The following is a 27,618-nucleotide window of genomic DNA, read 5'->3' on the forward strand; positions in this document are numbered from 1 at the left end:
ATTTACTGTTTACTTGTTATTGCAGAGAGGTATTTTAGTGGGTTAGGTGTTCAACTTTAAACCACCACCTTAAGATTGGTCTCTGCATCACTCACATCGGTTTAAGCAACTGATTAGTATCATTATTCCTAGCACTTATAATTTGGAACATATCCAAATACCTAGTGAATGATTTACTAATTATATATTGGAGCGAGGGTATCTTTAGTTGTTGATTAAACAATTTTATGGAAATCACTTGTTTCAAAATTTCAGTAAAAATATTCATGACAACCTAGGATAATGTGTGATAGAATTCTGATTACTGAGACAACACTCAAACCTGATGTAGGGAAATTAAATTAGGATATACAAATTGATTTATCTTGTAAATAATGAATAATAAGTATGGTATATTACGGACTCGATTAAGTTTACAATATGGACTGTTGGTTTTTATCTGAATGGTTTCGTCCTATCTACAGATTTTCAAGTTCCTTTGTTCAATCTCCTGTTTGGTAGTAGATGTGTAGATTTTAATTGACCTTAAATAATGAGAAAACTTTTATCCAGTTCTCGTCTGTATTGAGTAGTTTTCTGGCTGATGTCCAATCATGACAAAAGCCGTCACTGTGGTGACAAATCTCTACAAATCACCGATTAAAGTGATTTATAAGTGATTTGAACAATTACAAAGTATGTTTAATAAATGAAAACAAAATCCATGACGTTTTTCACTCTGCCTGAACATTTAAAGTGTCAAAATAAAAACAGAGCTAGCTAGATTGAAAAAAAAGCAGAATGATACGTCAAGAAATCCAAGATTAAGCAATATTAACTTCAACTCTTGATGAACTTCCTAGTAATTCTTGCTTTGAAACATTTGTTCAACCTTCATTTTACGAATGAAAACTAGTGGAAAAAAACTGTCACTACAATTCTCATAGTATAGTCATGTGAAATACTGCTTAGTTATTTTCACACTAACCTACTTAAGTATGCATTGAATGCATCACTTTCAAATTTTCATCATTTGTACTTCACATTCTGTATGATTCTTTCAATTCACAATTCCTTTCTATTCCCGTATCTGTTTCCTTCAAGTTGACCTTCATGACCTCCTGCTCCTATTCATCCCTCTTCTAATTGGTGTTACATACTATTTACATTGGCATAAGTAGTGTGTAACACTAATCAGTATATGTTAGACAAAATGAACGAGTTCAATTTAGTATGTACGAAGTACAGAAATGAGAAGGGACAGTGATTATAAAAGAACTGTTTGCTTTCTTTGCATAAATAAAATGAATGAAATGCTTTTTCTGTGAATTGTAGCTTATAACAGTAACAAGGAAAGAAAACTATCAACTACAGTTAGAAATTGTTATAGATTTTGTTTCACTGTTGTCCTAATTTTGTTTCAGATTCACTGAGATTGTGGTAACAATTACTGTAATTCATTAGTAATTAAAATTGTGGATCGACGTGTAAGATGAAATTAACTTCTATACCAATACAATAATTTCTGGTGAACTTTGGAGTTATTTATATAGAAAGTTTTAAACACTGCTTGTTGATGGAAACTAATTAATACCCATAAAAGTAGTTTTGTGGGAATTATATACAAATAAATAATTCTTTTAATGAACGAACATCAATTAATCAATCATTGAAAATGTAGGAATTACTGGATAAATATTTCCTCCTCACTTAAACACTTCTGGTATTGGGCACCAGTGAACATTCAGGTTTCAATGGAAGCTAAATGCCTTCCAATAACCAAGTCAAAATTATCATGATCTACGTTTTTAATTCTAGCCAGTTGATGTAGTATGACTCCTAATGATAGCAATTGATAAATTATTCTCGTACTTTTGACGTATATGAACATACAAGCCATAGGAAAATCAATAAAATCTTTTAAATTAGGCAGCTTAGTCCCTTCTTGTCATAAACAATCATGTCTATATAATTTCACTATTATTATGTAAGCAAATTAAAACTACATATATAGACTTTAACCTGGTTCATGAAGGACTTATCTATTGACCAAAATTGTATTATATATGGAGAAAATAAATCATATTAATTCCAAGAAAACTTTATTCATCCCATGTAAAGCATATAATGGACAAAAATCTCCCCCATCCAATATACTGGTTTAAATAATATTTATCCATTACTATAATTCTCAATGTATTAGCTACTTGATGATATCTGCCCTTTCTCTCCATAAGATATATACAAACGTATACATACATCTTTTCAGCCAATCCTAACATTTTATATTATGATTCTACTTTGATTCCTTTGTACTATTTAAACTTGTATTAATTTAATTTAGTTATTAATTTACTTTGAAGAATTGATTCACATTAAGTCATGAAACGTCAGGGATACAATTTTTCTACTCTCATTGAGATATAACATAATATATATTGATTAATACTTAGTAATTTTTGGTTATTATAATTGTTCTTTCAGTATGAAATATTGGTTAGGCAGTAGAAACTGTACTTTTGCTTCATAAAACTAAGTCTTGGTTTAATGGATATTGTTTACTTTTTTATATGTATTCTTTTATATTAGTTCATTATTAATTCATTATCATAACTCAAATATAAAACTATCACATAGATGTATTATCATATAAACAAGAATTACATAGTGTAAATTATAATTAAATGAACAAGTGACTTGATTCGGATAAACATTAAGAAATTAACAAAGGAATGAAGAATTCGCCTATGAATTTCTGATATGTTCTCAATAAACAAGCTTACCTGTTGTTAGGTCTTCCAGAAACCAGTGATTGACAATCAATCGTTGTTTATATTTCAAACAGATTATATCTGTTCATTGCCTATTATTCTGAACATTCTGACCATCCTTTTCTGTACTATGTCATCTATAGTTATTCTATTAAATGACGCTCATACTAAATGTGCACGAGTACGCTTCAACGGCGAAACTACAATTTATGGACGAACCAATCACATTTAAAATAGCAGATCTCGAATTTCGGCTCGAAATTCATTTACTCGTATGGTTAAATATTTTGGCATTATAGCTTGTATCAGTTCATGATAAAAACGTCAATCCTAATTCCTAACTGTCAACTCTAAATCCTAATTCTTATTCCTCACATTAATCTATAACCCTAATTTAACCCTAGTAAGTAGGTAGACATTCCAAAGTCATTTTAACGTTGCCCAAAGGTCGTCCATAAATTATGGTCTTACCCACGTCAACTAATTTAAACGGCAAATTAAATCTAGTTCATCAGTTGTCTAATATTTTCAAAGTCCAGTCTTAAGTACAGTTTCGATACTACTTTAAAATTGATTCTTATCAAACATCATGAACTTATACTCTCTTTGCTTCACTTTGTGCGTGTGAAATATGATCTTCTAAAGTGTGTGACATTCACAGATTACCAGTATTTGATCATGATGTTAACTTTCAATGTTACCATGTTTGTCAAAATCATTCTCAAATCAATCATTTTCATTTCATAAGATGATCTGGTTCCATAAGTACGAAGGTTTTGACATAGTGCACTCAAGTTCCTTGTTTTAACTTCCCTGTTGTTCGCGCAAAAAACTCATTATATAAAATACACGATTATTGATCACTTAGTAATAGTCAAATTTTCATTTTCTTGTTCCAAATGATTATTAAATTCTATCGATTAATTTGCATGCCTGCAGGTCGACTCTAGAGGATCCCACCATCTATCTACACTATTTTATGTTAGGTGAACGAAAGCAGAGACGAAGCGTATCAGCAGTTGATTTCAACGTGTCCAAAACTTAAATTCATTGTTTTATCCCGACTGTCACCAAACCATTTATATTGTAGTTTGATTTGGTTTATGATTTCTTTCACTTACAAAAAAAGCTTCGCTTCAAATAGTCATATTTCACATAACAGAAAAATATTACATAATACAATACTATCGCATTTGACTAGATATCTGTACTCTTCTTCGTTTTGACCTATAAAATGCTAATATACATACATGCACACACAGGAATCAATGAATAAACTAAGTATAGGGTTGTGGAGATTGTTGAGTTTAGATTGAGATCATGGATCGGTCAACGTTAGATCACTATTGAAAACCTGGATGCACTAGACGCCATTTCGTCCTAGTATGGGACTCCTCAGCAGTGCTCATTCATGATCATGTATTCGGGACTCGAACCCAGGACTTTTGGTCTCACTCATGAACACTGAACTTCTAGACTACTGAACCGCCATCTAACGATGTTATTATCTAACTTCAACCAATCCACGATATTATGCGACCATCCACCATTGTCCTCAGTTAGCAATTGCCTCACAATAATAAATTCACGCAATATCTAGCTAGAAAAAAACCACTCCTTTATCATGTTTATCAATAATTTTTTTGTTTTAAATTCTAACTTAATAGTAGTAAATTTTTCATAATTCCTTTGGTGATTTTACCAATGTAAAGATGTACAAATGAAACAATTTCCTATTTCTTTCTGACAATTTTCTTTTTTTTTTATTTTCTTTGAGAGGAAAAACATTAATTCTATTTGCCAACAAATATTATTTCGTTATTTCCTGTGGTTTATTTACTACAGCAATTATTTATGCGTATACTTCGTCACAAAAAAAAAACAAAATCCTTTCTTTTTTCAGGAAGAAATAAGAATTTAATTTTACTCAAATTTCTAAAGTCTTAAAACTAGTACGTTTGTTTTACATGGAAGAAAGCGAGATAATAACATAACAATAGTCAATGAGCTTATTTCTTATATTTAAAATTATTTATGTATGTAACATTAGTAATAACTAGTTATATCCTGTTTGTTTGTTGGCTTGTTTGAATTGGTTCTTACTGAAAATAACATGTATTTAATAAATGCTTAAATGTGTATGAATGAATCTTGTTTATATACTATGTATGGAAACTTCTTATTTAGAAGTCCATTTTAATGTTAATTCACCTTGTTGGTAAAGACATTTACAGCCTTATCAATGAAGTTATCAATAATAAAAATTATCAGAAGGGGGTTTTGTGGAGATTTTAGTAATTTTATATGGTTGAGATCATGAGTCAATTAAAGCTAGACTACCATGGAAAACCTGGAAGCACTGGATGCTCACTAGTGACTGGCTCCATGAGGTATTTCCTGCAGTTCTAGTGAGAAGCAGTAATCAGTGGAGTTCAACCGGGTCTGTTGTGAGATAGTAACCCACTGAAGGAAAACATTGGTGAATGGTTGCTCAATTTCGTGGATTGGTTGAAGTTAGACATTAACACCGTTGAACGCCAGCGCAGTGGTCTATCGGTTAAGTGCTCTGGCGAGACTGGTATAACCTGGGTTCGAATCTCGTGAGGCGGGATCGTAGCTGCGCATTGCTGAGGATTCCCACAGTAGGACAAAACGGCCGTCCAGTGCTTCCAGGTTTTCCATGGTGATCTAGCTTCAATTGACTCATGATCTCAACTATATAAAATAATAAAAATTGTTAAAAGTAACTATGGTCTGAAAAACAAATTTTTATTCACTAAATGACAGATCATATTTATACATTAGGTTTGATTTGTAATTTTAGAGTAAATTAGGTTATTCTCAATATTTTAGCGTTTAAAAAAATTGTTTTCTCAATCACTTTCAGCCAATTTGCTATTCCGAGTATTGAAGTGTGATTTTCATTAAACCTTTTATTTTCAGCGTCTAAAGCTATCCACAATATTCTGCTATAAAATTGTCAGTTTAGTGTTGTATAACGTGATAGCTAAATAACACAGATCTGATAAAATTTAGAGCTTATGATGAAATTGTCGATGATAATCGCCCTGTAACATATAGCTTTCACTCACCTAATGAAATGGAAATTGCTCAAAATTACTGGTTTTATAAAATGTGATTGGAAACACTGCGGATAAACTTTGTTGTAAAAGTTATTTTCCACGAATTGTGTTCGAATTTTGATATATTTATATGTATATGCGTGTTATTATTAAACAATAATCATTTTGTGGCTTCTGATTAAGATTAAAGTTATATCATACATACTGGTATAATATGTTGTACCTTTAACATTTCATTATCACGAGTATTATTATCCCAACTCACGTACCTTTTCCCCTGGAAACTACCTCATTCTCTATCTGTGTGTCGATGTAAAACCTGACAATTTGAACTAATATATGCCCGCATCAGGCCCTAAGTTGATCATATTTTTCCATCTATCTATCTTTACGTCTATCGATGTATCGTTAATTGTATGATGCTAGTATGTAAAGATGATCACTCAGAGTCTTCAACTGTTGCTTCTTTTCTAATCTCCAAGTGTCGTTTGAACAGAAAATTTGCGTAATTTTCTTATTTACTCCATAATTTGCCCCATAAATTATGTTTTTTTAGTAATAATAACAATTATCATTATTACACATATTATCTTTAGTCTTGTGTGGACCCATTTCTTACGAATTTGATACTTTTATCCATTTCATGTAAATCCCATACTTTTAAAAGATGATGGATACAAGTTATCTGGTTGTAATTATATGTGTCGATGTATTCACCAATGAATGTATAGTGAGTTGCATGTATATGCGTCTATCGATCCATTTATTTCTAATGAGAATGGATTTTAAGAATGAGAAAACAGTAGCTTAAAAGAAAATGTTACCTCCGGATAAAAACTAAAGGATTTTTATTACAATTATGATCATTTAATTTATTTTTCCGTTTTTCACTGCATTCAAAAATATTTAATCACTAAGTGCTGGGGGAAAGTTAAGTCTAATAGTAATGATATTTATGTTAATAATAATAATAATAATAATAATAATAATAATAATAGAGTTCAAATGTTCGCATGGATATATTCAGAACAGATGAACTTAAAATTTACAGATATACGAGCCAGAGAATGCTTAACTGGAATCTTACAATGAAAAGTAATGATTTCCGAAAGCAATCAAATATTCTATATTTCAAAAATGAACAATATTTGAGCGAACAATTGTTTTCAATAACTTCATCATCAGGCTCTACAGTTATAAGTCCATAATTATAATATTTTACAAAGTCCAAAATGAGGCATGTATTAATTAATTTGACAATGTTATATGTTAAAAATGGTAAACGTTTGCATCTGTTACGACATATATATACTTTAAAATTGTGTTATTTGTAAATTAGAAAGGTCATTTAATAAAGGTCAAAGTGATTTGTAATCAAGTGTCTAGTCACAATCGATTTAATAGTAATTTCGAAAAAATGAAAATGCAAAAAAATTGTGTGAATAAAGTGCATAGTAGGAGAATTTCATCTTGTCAAGTGAGATAATAATGATAAATAGTAATAGTAATAATAATAAGATTGTTGTGTGAATATAATATGTAATAAAAGGGGATGTTATCAAGATAATTACGATAAAGGAATTGGGAATGATGGATGTGAAGATTAAGATAGAGGTGATCAACAAAGAAAAAAAAAGAAAAAAAAAAAGGGGGGGGGAGGTTTATAATATTTAGTTTAGGAAACCGGTGATCCAGTCGTAGGCCAAGGTAAACATAGTGGCTGGATATACTTTTTTTGGATGCATAAATTTGGTTTTCTAGAGTTGATCCAGATGGCTTCGGCTATGTAAAGTAATCGTAATCTAGCTCTTTGAGGTAGAGTTTTCGGAACTTGATATAAAACAGAGAAGGCTTCTTCTATTTTGATATGATGTTCACTGTCTACCAAGTGAGAAAGGATGGCGCTGTTAATGGATTTAGTGACTCCTTTTCCCAACCATGCTGGTACATGTTCACGAATACGCAAGGATAAAGCCCTCTGAGTACGGCCTATGTAACTAGCTCCACAGGAGCAGTTGAATTGGTATACACACATGGAAGAGCCCATCTTCGGCAACTTATCCTTGATTAATTGTGTGAGTACTGGTTTAGTTGAGAAAGTGACGTGTAGCTTAGCGGCGTAAAACGTCCTTTCAACCGATCTTTTCAGTCGGCGTGTTAGAATATCACTCGCTATGTCACCTTTGAAGTCCAGTTTCAAATACAAGGTTTTTTTACTCACTGTTTCACAATTTCTTCTTATTTTAACAGTACTTTCTACTAGGTATTTCTTAACGAACTTATCCGGGTAGCCATTCCTTCGCAATGTATTTTTCAGTATATCTATTTCACTCTCAACAGTGTCCTCAGAACATAATAGCTTGATTCTGTGACTGAGACATTTAACCAAATTTATTTTATACTGAAGAGGAGTGAAGCTTTGGAAATGGGTATACTGACCCGTCCATGTATTCTTTCTAAATGTATTTCGTTTGATGGAACCATCTCTCCTTCTAGAAAGTAGGACGTCGAGGAAAGCTATACTATTGTCTTTCTCTTCTTCGCTGGTGAATTGAATAGCTGGGTGGACGTTATTGAAAAAGTCTATTGAAAAGTTCTATATTTATCGCAATTTATTTAGATGACAGAAAATTAATATCATACTAAAGATTTACCAAGGTAAAAATCACATTTGCTTTAACACCGTTTGGTATTTATTGATCTCTCCTTGAGACATCCAATTGATTGAAATGATACAAGTTAATGTTTTATGTTAGTCTGTCACTTAGCTTTGTGTGTGTTGTCTAAGAAGACATAAAAACCATTTATAATCCTTAATGTGATTGAGTGAGATTACTAACTCCTAAAATATTCATTTATAATTCTCATATCTCTTTTGGTTATTATCGACTAATTTTGTTTCACAATGATCATTTCAAGTAACCCACTCTTTTTCTCTCATCAAGTATTCAGATGTTACAAACAATAATGGTATTGAAGTCGATAATTCCCAGTACACACGTAATAAATGTTTAAATAAAGATCCATTTCATCCAGGTGCCCCAGACGTTGAAAATTCACTTCACCTAACTGATGAAATTAATGAACTAAATTCTGAAGGACTAGTCCGTATTTCTATCAGACCTGATAGTCATGGACGATTTGGATTCAACATAAAAGGTGGGGTTGATCATGGAACGCCGATTATAGTTAGTCGTGTCGGTGCCAATATGCCTGCTGACCTATGCATTCCTAGACTTTCAGAGGGTGATCAAATCTTATTCATCAATCATAAAGATGTTTCAAACCAGACCCATTTACAGGTAACAATATAAGTTCTTTTTTATTTAAAAATAATGAGTTTGTTTGGATGTGTGGTCTACTTTGATTGATACGACACGTTTTCACTTCCCTAGATTAATAGTCATTACTGTAAAATTTAATCGTTTAATAAAGAAATGTTCTACTGAAGCAAAAGTCTTTGACTTAGTATTGCCATGCAGTGATCAATAATATGATCGTAGCTCATAAGGATATACAATTAGGAGTCTCCGGAAGGGCATAGAAACAAGTACAATACATTGTTGTAAAACCAATTAAAACGAATTCTATTGGTGCTGAGAATCAGGCAGCATACCATTAGTTCCTTCTTGAATTAGTTCCTACATAAAGATTGGTCTAAACTAAAAACAGATCAACATAACGTCCATGATTTTGACCCCTCATTATGCAGCCAATATCACGTTTATAAATTAATCAGACGCTTTAAACCAATAATTTTTGCTAATTGCCCTCCACTATTCAACATTCTGCTTGTTTCTTGTGGTTTAATTTTTTCAAACCCGAAGACTGAATCATAAATCAGATTGATCAATTAATACCGGTTGTGTTAATGGTTGGAGAACATGAAATAGCTTACTTTTTAATAAGCAATTAGTATTAAGTCGTAACTGTCTTTTAGTGCACCTAATGTTTTTAACACTGACTTCTTACGTAATGTCCAGATGCTTTTTACTCTACTAACATTGTTTCGGTTCTTTTGCATTTTTCATGAGAAATTATTAAAATCATCCGATAACAATACTCTAAATATTTACTTGTGATATACGAATTATCTTGTCAGATGAATGACAATATAGAATAAATATTGACCACTAAATTTTCCTTAGATTATTTTATTTGAAAATCATAATCCATTGTCTTCACATTTATAGACTATAATGGTATTAATCAAGTTATTTGAAGAAACTTTTCACAATGGACTGACTTTATTTAGACAACCGATGAACAGACATCTGTTTCGTCCTATTCAGGACTCTTCAGAGGTGCATACACTTAGCAATAAACGAAATTGAGCTCAGGTTTCTAAATTCTCAAAGCAACCATGATACCACTGTAGTAATAAGCTAACACCTATTGATTCATATTTTCAACATCAGTTACTAACTTACGCCCGTTACCCCTCATGGAGTAACATAGGCTGCTCACCAGCATTCTCCATCCAACTCTGTCCTGGGCTATCCTTTTCATGTCTGCTTCCAATTCTAGACGCAATGTGTACTTTTGCCTTCCTCTTTTCCGTTTCCATTTAGGATTCCAAGTGAGAGCTTGCCTCGTGATGCAGTTTGATGATTTCCTCAATGTGTGTCCTATCCATTTTGATCGTCTTTTCCTAGTTTCGTCCTCAGCTGGAAGTTGGTTTGTTCTCTGCAACAATAAGTTGTTGTTGTTGGTATCCGGCCAACGAACACTCAGTATCTTACCTAGACAATTGTTTAGAAAATAGTCCGATCAACATTTACCTTTCGAGAGGTCTTGTGTATACACTGCTGTAGAGTCACGTAGAAAGACTAATCAACTCTCTGGTGTTTCCTGTTTTTCAATGGTTTTCTTTCTAAAGTTTGTTAGTATTCTAAATCTCCACATCTAAGGAAAGTTTTTCTCGCTTTCCTACTTAATTTAAGCTTAATAATGTCAGATTTTGGTTCAAAATACTTTTTGAATAGTATTTAAGTAAAGTGATATAAATCAATAGTGTTTTAACGGTTTATCATTATTATTGCTATTATGAAGAAACCAAACAGTGCCTCTTTGTCTCATTGCTGTTCTGAATTATCAACATTTATTTGTTTATGTTGTTAAAAATATTTTACAATCTTTGTGTTTATCTAATCCATATTTCCAGTTTTTCGTTTCTTATTGTAACTTGTAAATTAAAGGAATTAAAGAAAACAAATTTTCGCCAATGAATATCATGTGATAAACATTGTCTTTTTTTATGTATCTATGAGCTTATTGTCCAAATTTACAAAAAATTTTATAACTATTGTCGATGTCTTTTTTTTAATTGGAATTTTAGGTTGTAAATATGATACGTGCTGCAAGTGAACAAAATTATGGTACACTTGAGCTTTTAGTTAAACCAAGTGGTAAGTGTGTTTTTGCTCGTTGTTATACTATATATATATATACTTTGCTTGTAAATCCAACTGAGGCATAAATGGCCGACAAGTATTGTTCAGTCATCTTTGTCTCAAGTATTTTCTTGGAAATCCCATTAAAAAAAGCTGAACGATTAAGCTAAACTGATTACATTTCTCACTATAAAGTTGTGAAAATTGTTGAATTTCATTGAAATCATAAACCGGTATAAGTTAGACCCCTATTGAAAATCTGGAAGCATTAGACGGCTATTTCGTCCTAGTATGTATTTCGGCTTTGTTATCTACAGGTTAACCGTTTGAGTGAGAGACCGAAGATACTGCGTGCTAGTCCCACGTGTGGAGTTGTGGATGCGCACTGCTGAGGAATCCCATACTAAAACGAAACGTGTGTCTAATGTTTCCAGGCTTTCAGTGATTGTCTAACTTTGATCGGTTCATGATTTCAATCTAATTACAGTCTATTGATTTTTATTCTACCATGTTCAGTATAAACTTAAATATATTATCTTCTCACAACAAAGTATGTTCATTTGTGTTTCCTTGTTCAAGGCAGGTCAATAAACAACTTTTAATAACGTAACTAAAATAGCTTTGATTATCAAACAACTACCATTATTATTATTTGATAATGTCGACATAAATAAATTGCATTTTATCAGTAACCGGAAATTTTTAACAGCTTTGTTCAAATCCTCTTGTAACACACGAGTCGTTTTTCAACTTTCATTGTTAGTTCTATTTTCACCATTTAAATTGTGTACCTTGTTTAACAAACCATAAAATAATTTTGATTGTTTTTTTGTTTTTTTGGCTGTGTATGAACATTGTTTCTTTCACACTTCCTTTACCTAATTTTTTTTTACCCTTGTTAACATAATTATGATAAAAATATTAAGTAGTTGAGCAGTGGTTTAGAAAAAAAACATAAATATGTAACTTCTTCCCCCTTGTTATATCCTTTGTTCCTCTCAATAGACAACATAACACATAAACACGTACATACAACAAAGCTGAGGAATTTAAATTCATGTTTTCATGAAAATTTTGTATTATTTTTTTTTAAAACCAAAACAAAATTTTTCCAAGATAACATAATTATTAAAATGATGTAAATACAAGGTAAACACATGAATAGTTTGCTTAAAATTTTCAAATAAATTTTCCGAGTAAATCCATTTAAAGAACTGTCTAGAATTTAGTTCAGCAGAGAAGAATCTTGGAAGGTTTATTTGTTTGTAATGTACAAATTCAAATAGGCCAATACAAAGCTTTATAAGGGAATATAACAACTTTGAAAGTTTTAGTGATTATGTTCATTCTGAGATTACAATGTATATTGGACATTTTGAAGCAAAGTTACAATGAAATAAGTACTACGTTTATGAAAGTGATTTTCATCCATTTTTTGGTGAACCATTGGAAACTGGGAATCTTTATTAGTTATATTCTGCTACTTTAAAACTCAATATGACATTATCGTCAACGCGAACACATACATGCATTTGCTCATATTTTTTTAATGTATTACCTGATTGTCTTCCATAAATTTCATTAGAATGGAATAAATAAGATGAAGCAATAAATTGACGTACGTATTTTTTTCGAAATTACCCATTTCAATATCTTGCATCTGTCCGCGTTGGCTGTGGTTTTTCATTCGATTCTTAGTTTAACTTTATTCCAACTTTAACTTATTTATAAATTTTTTTCATTTTCTTACAATAACAAAATGATACAAAATTTTCTTTTTTTTTATTAATAAATGCATGTATTCAGTTACTTAAACAATAAGATATGTTCTGCAACCTGGCCAGTGTGCACTATTCACTCTATCTAATAACTTATACGTGTAAACATATTTACTAAAGAATAAATACATGCTAAAGTGATTAGCAAACAGTGAAACATTCTAGATAATAAGTAAAATAATTCACCTTGTTGTAACTTTTCATAATGAAAAAATAAACGCTGTACTTTAATTCATATATGTACACATATCTGACTATGTAATATCAGTTTCCGTTAATATTTACCCATGCAGATTATGTTACAGATGATGTAAATGATGACAATCCTATCCCAGATTCTGGAGATGCTCCTCCAGTTCCACCTAGATCATATCACTCGTCTATCCGCCGACCATCACTTTCTTTAGAAAAATTTGCAAGAAACTCAAAACGTTTAACACGTTTTTCACTTAAATCATCGTCTAATAATCCAACGGATCGAGATCATAACAACAGTATGGGACATAGATATTCATTTTCTGGTTCAACATTGTTAGATTCAATGATAGAATTAGAAAGTCATTTAGCTGATGGATCATTGTTAAATCAATTCGAAGTAAGTCTACAAATATTTGTTGATTGTATATTATTTTCGGTGTAATTATTACTTTAGAATTAATTCCTTAATAATAACGCTCTATCATAATTATTCTCTGAATTTTACTTTCTATTGAATTATTACAACTAACTGTATGACAAATATTTTTAACTACCTAATATGGAACATGTTTGAACGTATTCAACCTGGATAAATTCCATGAGTAAATTGATAAGAATTCCAAAACGTTTTCATCATTTTAAGCTTATAATCGTATTGTAGTGAACAGAAAATGGGGGGGACAATCGAACGTATTTAAGCACAAACTACAAACTGTCACACTAAAATCTGATAACCATACAGTAAACAGTTAATTTGCAGAATAACAATCAATTGTCTCAATCTTGACTGTTCCTTCAGCAAATATTATTCCATCTTCTCTGATTTCATTGTTCTTGCATTTTCATACCGATTGTGCTTCGTTCCTGTTCTTTCCTTATCGATCTTCTCCCTAAATACATTCTATGCCTGGTCAGACATATTTTTTAGTCGGTTTAACATAATTAACATCCTTATTTTTTGAATCAGTAGATTTGGTAAACTACTGATACGTACAGTCTTCATTAAACTTAATTTAACCTGAACAGACACGATTACAAAATTTCATCACTTTCGAAATGAAATGATATTTATCAACAAGCTACAAAGGATTCACAAAATGTATGTACTGATGTGTAAGGCATTCTGTCAAAAAATTCCACCTATTTTGAAATTTTATAGGTCTAACAATGGCTTATTTACATCTAATAACAAATTTACGAATACCATTTGGATCTAGGTTGATATGATAATCCATTTTGACACGATATAATCATCTAAATAATACCGACTTATTTAACTTATTCATGACCACTGATGCATCAACTGAATTTAGAACATTATAAAACACTCCAGAATTTGTATAAATAATCCAGTTTTAGTATCCGTTTTGTGTTTTTGCTCCTAATATAAATTATTTTGTGTTTTGCAACGACTTTGTCGATTTAAGTTATTATGTAATGATAACACCACAGGAAGTCAGTCGCGGCCCGAATAGCTCTGTGATCACGTCTCTGAATGTAAAGCTGAGTGACACAGGATCGAATCAGTCAGGGAGCATCAATTCCGTCAAGATGGCAGGTACATCTTACTGACGAGTGCCAAATAGCATGAAATATATGTCCAGAGATTCCTGTCGACTACATCCAACCATCACCTCATCTAAACATTTGCTCATAATCTTTTATACGAAACAATACTTTTCGTCCTTCTTAGATTTTGATGTTTCTATATTTGAACAATTAAATATACATTTTTTATGTGTTATTTTACTCTACCATGATATTAGAAAATTCACCATAATTATTCATCTTTAACAATTTCTAGCATCTGCCTAGAAGAAAATCTGGTCTCACAATGAATGTGTCTCGTTTAAGTGAGAATTCAATAAAAAATCGTTATCGTGATATTTCACCATGTAAGAATATGATTTTTTCTTATTATTTACTTAAATGCAAAACTTTATCCATGTAAAATGAAAGTACTTGATAAGAATACAAAGGGAAAAATAGTAATTTTATCCGAAAAAACGGTTTTATGTCTTTACGAAATAATTATGTAAATATATTCTTTAAGGAAGTTTCCTAATCTTTATTTATTTACTTTTCCTACCCATAAACGCAAACATTACGTCCTTAGTTCTAATAAATTGTTTTACATACACCTTAAAATCACAAGTGGAACTGCTTTACGATAAGAGTGCCTTTTCTGATGTATGTTTCACTAAGTTCAACCATTCTACTGATTGAACATCCTTAATTAATGCTACTCAAAAGATTATTAATAAAACGTATAGAGCTGATATGGCTGGTACTATCAAATGATCTAACCTGACAGTTAGTTGCAAAAATGGATCTACTTCTGTATAAAATTATTTGACTTTGACAAAATAAACATACTGTTTTCCAATGTTATAAATAACATCATTTAATGGATACTAACAGGACTTTCTAAATCTCTAATATGCTTTCTTCGTCAATCAGTCACATAAAAGTGATCCAGTTGCTTTGACTAATTACTTTCCATCATACAATCAAAATAAATTGTTTCACAGAGTATTTGCTGAGTTCTAATGGTTACTTATAATATTTTTATTCAAATAGTTCACAGGATTACATAATGACAATCTTCATGGCTTATATGACTAACTAATTGTCATTAACGTTTGTATGCTTTCTAACAGAAAATATTCCTTCTAAGTCTATTTCATACCCAATGTTGTATCATACACTTTTGTAAGAGTTTTGTAACATAATAACAATAAACTCTCTGTATGATAATCCATGGTAATAGTACTTTTCCAACATCTATAAAGCTTTATAATAAGATTCTATTATGGTTGAACAAACAGATTAAACTAATGTTTCACTCGTAGATAATATGAATTTCTTAAGATTAAACAAATTTCTCTTTACAACCAACTGTTACGTACTAACATTGTCACATTAGACTAAATCTATTTGTTTAATTTATATATGAGTAGGGGAAATTACCTTTCCATTGTAAGTACTGTTGTAATGAACAAAACACAGGTTTGGGACAATCGAATGTATTTAAGCAAAAATTACAGACTATCTCACAAAGTTCTGATAACCATACAATGAACAGTTAATTTGCCAAATAACAAGCAATTGTCTCAATCTTCACTGCTCCTTCTGTAAATATTAGTTCATCTTCTCTAATTTCATTGTTCATGCATTTTCTCACTAATTGCGCTTCATTTCAGTTCTTTTCTTATCGGTCTTCTACCAAAATACATTCTATGTCTTACCATCACCATATACTACTTATATGGATATAAGTAGACCACACTACACTGTGACTTATTAGAATAATAATAATAATAATCTAATTTTTAAAAGCTAAAATTTTTCAGTCATCAAATATCATTATTTTAAATAGACTAAAAAAAGTAAAATGTTCAAGAAACCTATGATTAAACAATCAATATTAACCTCAGGTTCTATTTAGCCTTAGGGATATTTGATTATCTTTCATTCTATCTCATTCCTTAGATTAGAATTATCAAAACCATGACTAAAACACTTGGAGTTGACAGAAAAATTGTAGTAAACAACCCTAACTTCAACTAAATGAGTATCTTTACGATTTAATGTCAAATCATTCAACTAACCTCATTTTTACTCAATATTTACATCAATTATTATCAATTATTACATAAAGTTAAATGTTAATTACAAAAAATGGAAATATCTTTGTATTTCTAAACTGGCTTTTATCAGATAGCTATACGTTTCTAAGTGTTCGTGTTATTTCATTCACTTACATTCAATTTGAATTTGAATTATCTACTGTTACTGTCTGTTTCTAACCGTTACAATGAGGAACGTGATCTATCTTAATCAAACAACTATGGTTTTTAGTGAAAAACAATCCTAATATATATATATATATATATATATATATATATATATATATATATGTCATGTAACAGCGTATACATTATGATTGGTTCATAAACCAATATTTATTGTAAATTACCGATAATAAAATACACCAGATCTATATCAGATACTTAACTGTATGGAATTAATAATAACCCAATCCATTCAGTGTTTATATAATCATGGAAGCGAGATTTGAATGAAATGGAATCTTATTAAGTTGAGTAATACATTTTGCACCTTTCTTGTTATCTCTGGAACGTTTTAGACTTCTTGTGCAATAGTTAAATATTCAACCTTGTTGATCATCAACTAGCAATCTGTGACCTGAATTTATGTTTCTTTAGTAACATTCCATTCTATCATAACATATTTTTGACTAAGCTCTTGTAAGCTATAATATACTAATGATATTAAAGACGAAAAAATGTTTTCACGATGAAAGTTCACTTGGAATTTTTGTTGAATTCAAAGGGCGTTTCAACCTTCACTTTTATATTTTTCTGCATTAAGAAACTTTCTAAACTTATTTATCTGCTAAGAATCTTGAATTTAATCTACAAATTTGACATTAAAAGTTAATTTTAAAGCTCATCACTTAACATTCGGGCAATAGATAACAGTAGCATCCAGTATACGCGTTTCGTCTTATTTGGTACTCATTAGTCAGATTAATTCACATCCGAGTATTCTTCTGAACGCCGAAACTTCACCCAAGTACTTATCTCCCCAAACAATAGTAATCTAGACTAGATTGACTCATGAATTTAACTATTAAAATTACTACAATCTCCAGAGATCCCCATTCTATGAATAATTTGTTCAAAACATACAATCAATTTACATTTCTTCACAAAAATAGTTTCATTTTTATTCGAATTATTACGTACGTATGGACTGTGTTTCCACCTACATGTTTAATCTATTTTGTTGTTCTGTTTGCTTGCTTGCTTGCCTAACAAAATTGAGTGACACTTACCCGTTTATTGAAATACATCCTCAACATGGGTTTTATCTACTAATTTTAAGTTTGAATCTGTACTTGTATTGTGTATCTAATAAACTTATATAAATGATAGGAAGTTTCTTTTATATACGACAATAACAGTTTCTATCCTTCCGTGACCATTAAATCGCACTTACTAGAATATGTAATACAGTCGTTAACTTCAACGAATCTCAGTAGTGTAGCATGAATTACTTCAATTCAAGTGTTTCTCATAGGTAAACACTGAAAATCATATTCATAAGCCTAGTTTGAACATTTTTTGCAGTTTTTCATAATGCGATTGATCAACTGGCCAACAGACAAAACTTAGCAGGCATAGAGTAACAGATTTTTGTAATTTCATACTAAATGTGTGACGGATGACTGAAATTAACATTTTTGTGATTTCCCGACTTACAGTGATTATTATCCTACACACTTACACCACCAATTTTTCGCTTCTGTTATTATGTCAAATCTCACCCAGATGTTGATAGTAACTTTTAGTCACATAATAAAAATTTATTTTGTTGGTTATTTTGTACTATGAACATATGTAGTGATGTTATTCATATAGTCGCTTTTGCTTGGGACATAAAACTCACTTCTGAAATATCATTTTCCCTCTTTTTAATCGCTTGTAGACCATAAACGTTGAAGTTTTATTGCTCGTTAGTTGTAAACCTGGTTCATGTAAATTCCACTCATATTATAAGAACCTCTAAATCCTTCCTACTTTTGGTCAAGAAAAATAATTCAAAAACAAATTCTCGATTCATAGTAAAGTTTACCCATTCTGTTTGCTTCTCTTCAATATCCGCTTATTTTTATAAAAACTCAATGAGAAATGCTCTCTGAATGAGATTATCTAAGGCTTTCAGATATGACTGCATAATTTCAGTAGGTCTTAGAATGTGAAATATCATTGCTAACTGGAAAATTATGTCTATATTTTTCAATTTATGGTCTAATGCAATGTTTATTCGGGGCAAACAAAATACTACATTTCAAGAAATCTCTACACATTTATAAGAATCTTTCCTGTTGACCACCTCCAACCACCATCTTATCTCAACATAGTACACACAGTGTCGAGCCACCCAGACTAGTGGCCACATTGCAACTTGATCGATAGCACTTGATCAGCACTAGGACGGACTTGACACGCATGACATTGATCACCACCCAGTGATCAATCAATTGTAAATGCCGAGCTATTACACTGTTGAGAGCCCTGGTCCCTCGCATTGTGTGAAGCTTCAAGTTCTTTCATTAAATATTCCTCAAACAATGATAAGGTTATTTCACATATTTATTTACATTTTTTGCCAGAGAATGTTTCGTTTAATGATTACTTCAGTTTTGTTATTCTTCATTCTTTTGAACTGTGTAAATGCTTCGAATAATTTTATGTTTCCAAACTTCATTGAATTAACCATTAACAGTAACTTATTAAACCGATAATTATTGATTATATAAATCAAAGAAACAGAATTACATGGTTGTTTAAGGTCAATCAGTTTGCGAATGTGGACTAATAACTTTTGATAAAATAAAAGATTCATAAGTAAATTAATATTAGTAGATTTATTAGAATGAGAAAATGTTAATAGATGAAATCAAATTTACCAATTTAGCATAAATATCTTCCTTACAACTCAAGATTCTGACAATTTTTGCAACCGCATGGAAGTAATGATGTGTATTGATAAAACTTTCCAACAAGAATGAGAAGCTCTTCAGGTTTCTTGATAATTTTTTATAGTTTACATCACTGATCAATTTTGGTTAGACAACCAGTGAAAATCAAGACGATCTGAACAGATATTTCGTACTAGTATGAAACTACTAAGCAGTGCGCACACACGACTACACAGGGAATCTGACCCAACACCTTCAGGTCTTGCAGTGAGCACTTTGTCTTTATAAGTCTGAGCTAGAATTTAATGGTACGCATGGGAATTCAATAATCTTCCCAAATCTTTAAAGCAACTCTTAGCTGATCATCTGATTGTGACCTAGTAAATTCTCTTATTTGTGTATACCCCTTGGATAGGAGTTTTGGATAACAATTTGTTTCCATTAAATAACGATTTTATCACATTTGTTTTCAAGTAGACATATCAGCAGTCTAATTAAACAGCTTAACATGATCCAAAAACAAATAGAAACTTATTCGTAATAACTTCCAGTTGAAAAACTCACAAACTACTATCATCCAATAAAATTTGGTCATCCGGGTAAACCTCTTTTATTTGTCAGTAGATTTTATTTGATTTTTTTTATTTCGATAGTGTAATGATACACTATCGAAATTTATCAAAGGAACTAAGTGCTTTAAATTTCTTTATTTGTTTATTTATTTATTTTGAAACAGATGATCAAACTCGTGTCATATTAAAACAAGGATCTGGCGATTACATCAATGCTAGTTTTGTAAATGTAAGCTCGTTTATTTAAACAAATCATCGCCAACTATAACTGAACCAACTTTATTTCTAATTTTATTCAATTACACATGTCAATTTTTTACTGTCATTTATGGTTTATTTTTCTTCACATGATCTAATATTTAAAAATTATGACTTTAAGCTTTTAGTACAGGTTCTTTAGCAATTAGCACTTACAGATGAGATTTACCGTAAGTCAATGGAAGAATTGCAGTTTTTTACAATCGGACTTTGAAAAGTTGTAAATATCTCTGTTAAATTTTTCTAGCGGCTATCCTTATGTTGACAATAGTAAACACGCGAAATATAAGTATTGCCTCATTAAGCTATTAAACGGTATTATACTACATTGAAATCATGAATCGATCAATACTAGATCATCATTGAAAACCTGGAACTACTGAACGGCCGTTTGATTCTAGTATGGGACTCCTCAGCAATGCGCAATCACGACTCCACACGCTTGGTTTCACTGTATTGTATTAGATGATCGTGATAATTCACTTAGGTTTAAAGATAAAGAAGTTGTTTTCACTCATCATATTATATAAAGCCGTTGTAATATTCTTGCTAAAGTAAACATTCATTTTTGATACTTTAAAGACAGATCTAGTTGTTATATTATCATTGATTGTTTTAGTACTCTCACTTTCGAAAATTGTTTTTATTTAATGATATAAGTCACTCAATCTGTTTTGATAATGTTTGCACAGATAGTTCGAGGTTAGAATAATTTAAATCATGGACTGACTTCGATGAAATAATCATTGTAAACAGCAGAGCACTGGACGGTTATTGCAGACTATTTTTAAGCTTCCTACTTGTGTGCGCTTATGATTAATACCCAATGTTATAGGTAACATTGAACCCACTTCCAATATACTTTAAACATACTAACTATGACCTCTCACTAGGATGTCGAATATTTTTAGGAAGCTAGTGGCTGTTAAGCAAACGATTTTCACTAAAGTAATAAATTTTTAACGCGAAATTATATACTGTTGAAGAGTCCCTTACTAACTTGAAACATCTCCTCATCCCTATCTCTTTTCCCACTACTGTATAACCGAAGTCACTCCTGCGAGGGAATAGTTAAAGTAGACTTTCTTGTCATTAATTTTGTCACTGTCTGCATTTTTATGCAATTTTTACAATTTGTAAAATTACCATTATTGCCCGTAAAATTGTTGTTTGACCGTCCATTCCGGTTTATGGTCGCACATAGCATAACCGAGTGATTATCGCTCACAAATACTCTGCTGCACACATGGGCTATTTCAGTTTCTGGGCAGAAGAATCTATTCATTCTTTTCAACTACATTTTGACCTTATCACTTATTAACCCTGACTGTTTTTATATGATCGTATAAGTGTTGACTGTTTATCCTATTCATTCTATGTCTGTAATTTATTTTCGGTCTGACTATAAATATTAAGTACCGCTTAATTAAAAGAAGTTAACTCACTTGCCTTCTCTGATCCGTTTAACTTCTCTCTCTCCTCTTCGCTTCCCTCGCTGCGTTTCTTCGATTGTCTGTCCCGTTCGACGATTGTATAAAATATACGTATTCAAACTGAATTTTCGTATTTGACTTACTTAATTCCATTATTCACTAACGCGATTTAAGTCGATAAAATATACGATGATATACGACATGAATATTTTGATGACAATCAACACACAATCCAAGTGGAGTCAGATACGAAACCACTAAACTTCTTAGTGTAAACTATCTTTTAATTGTTTTTATGACGATGCTTATTTTATCAGTAATTTACATTCTGTTTTCAGCCCTCAGAACTATTTCATGTTCTGTCTATTCTAAACTATCTAGTCTAAAGATATTTCAATGATATCGTCTTTTGTATTTGTTTATGTGTCTTTGGTTGTCTATTAAACTCAGTTCGAATTTCACTGAGTTTTTGGTTAAATATGTTTTGTGATGTCTACATCATGAAACAGAATTAAATGGAAGATCATTAAATGATGTCTTTATACAACAAACTTTCTTTGGGTATTTACAAACTACAAAAGTTATTACGGAACCGATCAAGATAATGTTTTCCCTCTTATAAACAGTGATATTTTCTCTTAATATGTTATTCATGTTACTTAAAAAAACTTTCATTTAGTGAGTCGATTAGTCAGCTTTTTTATCGCTTTCTTCATCACAATTCATACTTTTATAGGCCTCGGATACACTTTAATTAAAACAAAATTTGCCTACTAGCGACTGCTTATATTCAAATTTCTATCACCTTTTTTCTAACACCGTAACGCGTTAAGTTAATTCATTCAAAAGTAAAGCAGTAACTCACCAATAATATGGAATGAGTATTTTACCACACATTTAGTGAAGTTGGAAATATTAATCATTTGATAGGCATCCAGTACACGAAATATATATTCTGCATATTGGTAAACCTAAAGACCATAGTTTTCACCTTGAATAGGACCATGGTTACATATTGATGAAGGCTTTATAAACTAAGACAAAATAGTTGACCAGTGTTTCCAGATTATCATTGGTACATCATTTTGTGTCGTTTGTTAACGACCATCACCTTTAGTAACTGTACCTTTGCCCAAAACCTTGATTGTTTTCCTATCTAACACACAGAATGTTGATTTTGTACAACCTTTTGCAGATGATTACTTTATGAATTAACTTTTAGAAACCTATTTGGAACATCATTATTAGTCTCCAGTCTATCGGTAAATTCGCATGGAATCCTATCTATAAAATTTAATGTTTCAATCATATATATATATATTAGAACTCTGCACAACATATTAACGTACCTTGAAAAACCCTATTCGTCAAATTATACTATAATCGAGTTGTAATAATGATCATTAAGATTTATCAATTAACACTTTTATAACTTAAAACACGAATTTATTATCAAGCTGTACAATCGTATATATATATGAAAATGTTTTGTTAAAGTACTAATTCCGTGAGGAAATGTGAACACTAATAACCAAGATTATAATACTAGATTACGTAATACGAGTAATAACAACAGATTTATTGAATATAATAAGATGATTAAAATGAGTAAAATGTTTTGGTTACAATAATTAAAGGTCATAGAGGTGTATTCATGAATAAAATAATGCGAATATAAAACATAAGTAAAGGGGAAATGGAATAACAATAATAATAATAATGGTAAGAGCTTCGGCTATTTTCTAGAAGTTTGATACGAAGAAATCTAGGTAGATTTGAGTGAATCATATAAACAATCTTAAAATCAGACTATGGATCCGTAGAATGATTACAGTCAATTATATGTTCAAGTATAGAACTTCTAACTGCCTTCTTTTCACCCTTGTAGAACCAAACTGGGATATGTTCTCGTATCCGACTTGAAAGCGAGCGCTGGCTACGGCCATGAGGTTTGTAAGCAAAGATGGATAATGGCTAGCAGTGGAATCTAGGACGCGCGTTTCGTCCTATTTAGGACTCCTCAGCTAGATGTACCTGCATCTCAGAGTTGATGTTAACTCTGTGACTCGAACCCAGTACCTGTTGCTTCAAACGCCATTGAGTTATCCACTCAGCTACTGAGTCCTGATAGCCACTTGCTTGTGCCAAATAGTACAAAACGCGTGTCCTGGATTCCACTGCTAGCCACTGTCCATCTTTACTTACTATGCTTGTGAAATAATGTTATATCGAGGCAATACGCACAGTAGGCGCATATGCCAATAAGAGACTGACCAGTCGCAGTCCTAAACATCAATGGGAAGATTCAAACAAGTAATACTGAGTGAATTAACATGGGGATTATTGAAAATCCTCCTACTATAAAAAAAATCCATCTGTGTCCACATAATTCACAATATTCTGACCTAGGTATGTAGTCTGTCTTTAATACTGATGCTGAAATGAAATTCAGTTCTTCATGTTTGTATAATTATAAACTCAATAAAAATTTTTGGCCAAACAGTTGTCAATCTTACTTGCCATACATTTTGTATTAATGTGTTGAACAACAGGATATATACAAGATGAGACAAAAAGTTTTATCAATTTTTTTTCTCATTTATAGTGCTCAGAACAAGACACAGGTTAAAACTTAGAGTTTGGTCTTTTTTCTGTAAAGAATTGTAGACTGTTGTTATAATTTAGAAAATAATATCTGTTCATCACTTTGTGTAATAACCTGTTTTTTCCTGTATTGCATTTACATCAGTCAAAACAACTTACTCATTGAAAGTAAGTGAAAACGTTTAGTAACAAGGGTTTTTGAGTGAGAGTGACTTGATGTGTATATGGTGTAATGAATGTTACACTGAATGTCAAGTGTGATTTCAATTATTTATTTCAACTTAATCCAATTTAGTCATGATATTATTTAAATTATCGGTTAAGTGCTCTGGCACGAGACTGGTAGGTCCTGGGTTCGAACCTCGCGAGGCGGGATCGTGGATGCGCACTGCTGAGGAGTCCCATAATAGGACGAAACGGCCGTCCAGTGCTTCCGGGTTTTCGATGGTTGTCTAGCTTCAATTAACTCATGATCTCAACTCTATAAAATTACTAAAATCTTCACCAAACCCTTCTGATTATTTAAATTAGTTAATAAAATTCAAACATCATTATCTCAGTAAAACATACAAATAAGTTATTACTAGTTTTTTTTGTTTTGCTGTGGTAACTTTTTTGTTTCATCCGGAAACATCACCTTGGATAGTTTAACAAAAGAAAATCTACCATAATGGTGTCATCTATTCCATAACATGTAGTTGGTTTAGGTTACTAATCTTGGAACAAATACTTTGACATCATTTGTAAACACCGAGTAAGGATATCGAAAGGTTAACATTTAAACACCCATGTGGAATTGTGACCACCTACAACAAAAGGTAGAAAAATAGAGTGTTTGATCTTTCTCTCTATTATGATCCTAGTCTTGGCACATTTCCCTCTTACATCAGCAAAAACTCTTTGGTTCTCTTGTCTCATTTTTCTCATCATAAAAGTTGTTACCATTTAGGGATTGTGACTATGATTCATAATACACGTCTTTCTTTTTAATTTTTTGGTTAATGGAGCACATACTCTACTCACCCAAACGATTATACATTTCCAACATTCTCAGAAACGCAGTCTTTTTAGTATATTGTGTTGTATAGGATGTTTGATTTTATAATTTTATGTCTCTGTTACACAACTATCAGAAGTAGGATTTTAATCATATCCGGTGTGTGACAAATATCACTAATCGCAATGGAGCATGGTCGATCCAAGTTAGCAGTGTAAATATAAACTTGTTGATTTGAAGGTTAAATGACTACCACGAATTCTGAAGGTTATGGGCTTGACCTGTGGTAATGTGCACCAGTGAAGAGTTCAATACTAGAACTAAATAGTTACAAGGTGGTTTCTGATTCTTAATAGGTGTCTAAACTTCTGTCTGTGTGGTTAAACTATAGGTAATATAGTATATATATATACTTCCAAGTCAACTTATTAAAAAAAATTTCTTTTACTAAGTTAATATTTTTATGTACTCCTGTTTTAAAACTCTATTACTTCTCTTGATCAACTAAAGCACACTAGTATCTAAATTTTTCTATCTCATCCTGACAGAAGTACAATAGTTTGGCTATAAAGAAATTTTTGAGTTATACATAAAAAGAAACTACTCACACACGTAGCTGTTTATCAATACTTGTTCAGTTGATAACTGATTCTGGTTACAACATTTTTGTATAAAGACTACTCTTTAACTCAACCAACCTCAAGCTTATGAGTTTCATATAAGCTCAACATTATGTGCTGTATTTAAACTGTGTGGTCCATGTAACAAGAAATATCGATATATGTTTTTTTTTAAATTTTTCTAGAAAAAAAGAGATATGATGGTATTCAAATCCACCCTACTTGAATTTTATATAAAGTTATAGAATATAATTCATCAGTTTTATTTCCGTGTAATAAATAAATCGCACATTTTTAAATATTCATCATTTTCATGGAAAACTTGTAGGTCGATTTCCCGACTGTAAAGCACCGTAGTCTTTTTTTTACAGTGAACAAATAAACCAAAATTTTTTGTCTTAGTTATACTTCTGAATTCATTTAAGTGTGATTGTATTATTAGTACCTGATAAATCTTAGAAAAATTCACTCCAATCACTATTATCAAACGAATGAAGCAGTAAATCAACATTTAGATTAAAAAAGTAAATGATATTTGAGATCGATTAGGTTAACAGTGAGTAACAATAACTTACTAATAACATAAGACGAAAATCGTGGTGTTCGATACATTGACCGTCGTCAGAAAATGAAAATCATTGAATTCTGACCCACTAAGTGCTTCTTGTTGTACTTAGTTTTATAACCGAGAAACTATGATTTAAACCCCTTTTCCCTCGATTGTTGTGCACTGTTAAGCTGTCTCAGACTAGAATGACAGAGGTAATTAATGCTTATTCGTCCCTGAAAAATTCCCATCATATTAAAACACAATTATATGAACGAAGAATATTCTTTTCAATAATTTCTCATCAGGTTCTACAATTATAAATCCAAATTAATAATCCATAAAAAATTGGCCAAGTTTAAGGCAGAGTACATCATTTAAGAAACTGTAACATGTGAATGAAGGAGTGTTTGTGTTATAAAATCAAATCAAATCGTTAATGTTGGGGTGACTAATATGTAGTGTCAACTTGAATCAGTTTATAGGTGAAATAAAATCGTAAGATAAATGATCAGAATATATATAATTCAGAGGGGGTTTTGTGGAGTATTTAGTATTTTCACAGTTGAAATCATGAGTCAATTGAAGCTAGACCACCATCGGAAACCTGGAAGCACTGGACGGCCGTTTCGTCCTATTATGGGACTCCTCAGCAGTGCGCATCCGCGAGATTCGAACCCAGGACCTACCAGTCTCGAGCCGAAGCCCTTAACCGATAGACCACTGAGCCGGCATCCGATGGTGTTAATGTCTAACTTCAACCAATCCACGATTTTGAGCGACCGTTCACCAATTGTCTTCAGTGAGCTGATATCTCTACAACAGACCTGGTAGAACTCCACTGGCCACTGTTCAACACTAGAACTCAAGGAAA

The 27,618-nt window shown here is 31.4% G+C and overlaps 1 protein-coding gene across 1 annotated transcript in view; it reads left to right on the forward strand.

Moving 5' to 3' along the window:
* Positions 1-27,618, forward strand: part of Smp_132370 (putative protein-tyrosine phosphatase,non-receptor type nt5) — a gene marked incomplete at both ends in the record, with an annotated part of 79,588 nt that overhangs the window by 39,224 nt on the left and 12,746 nt on the right. Inside the window, 5 exons of the mRNA XM_018798909.1 lie at positions 8,779-9,135; positions 11,172-11,241; positions 13,298-13,599; positions 15,007-15,097; positions 20,450-20,514. Of these exons, the coding sequence (XP_018650751.1) occupies positions 8,779-9,135; positions 11,172-11,241; positions 13,298-13,599; positions 15,007-15,097; positions 20,450-20,514 (885 nt within the window). The remainder of the gene's footprint in view (positions 1-8,778; positions 9,136-11,171; positions 11,242-13,297; positions 13,600-15,006; positions 15,098-20,449; positions 20,515-27,618) is intronic.

Source organism: Schistosoma mansoni, chromosome 3, assembly GCF_000237925.1.
Source record: "Schistosoma mansoni strain Puerto Rico chromosome 3, complete genome".
Lineage (NCBI taxonomy): Eukaryota > Metazoa > Platyhelminthes > Trematoda > Strigeidida > Schistosomatidae > Schistosoma > Schistosoma mansoni.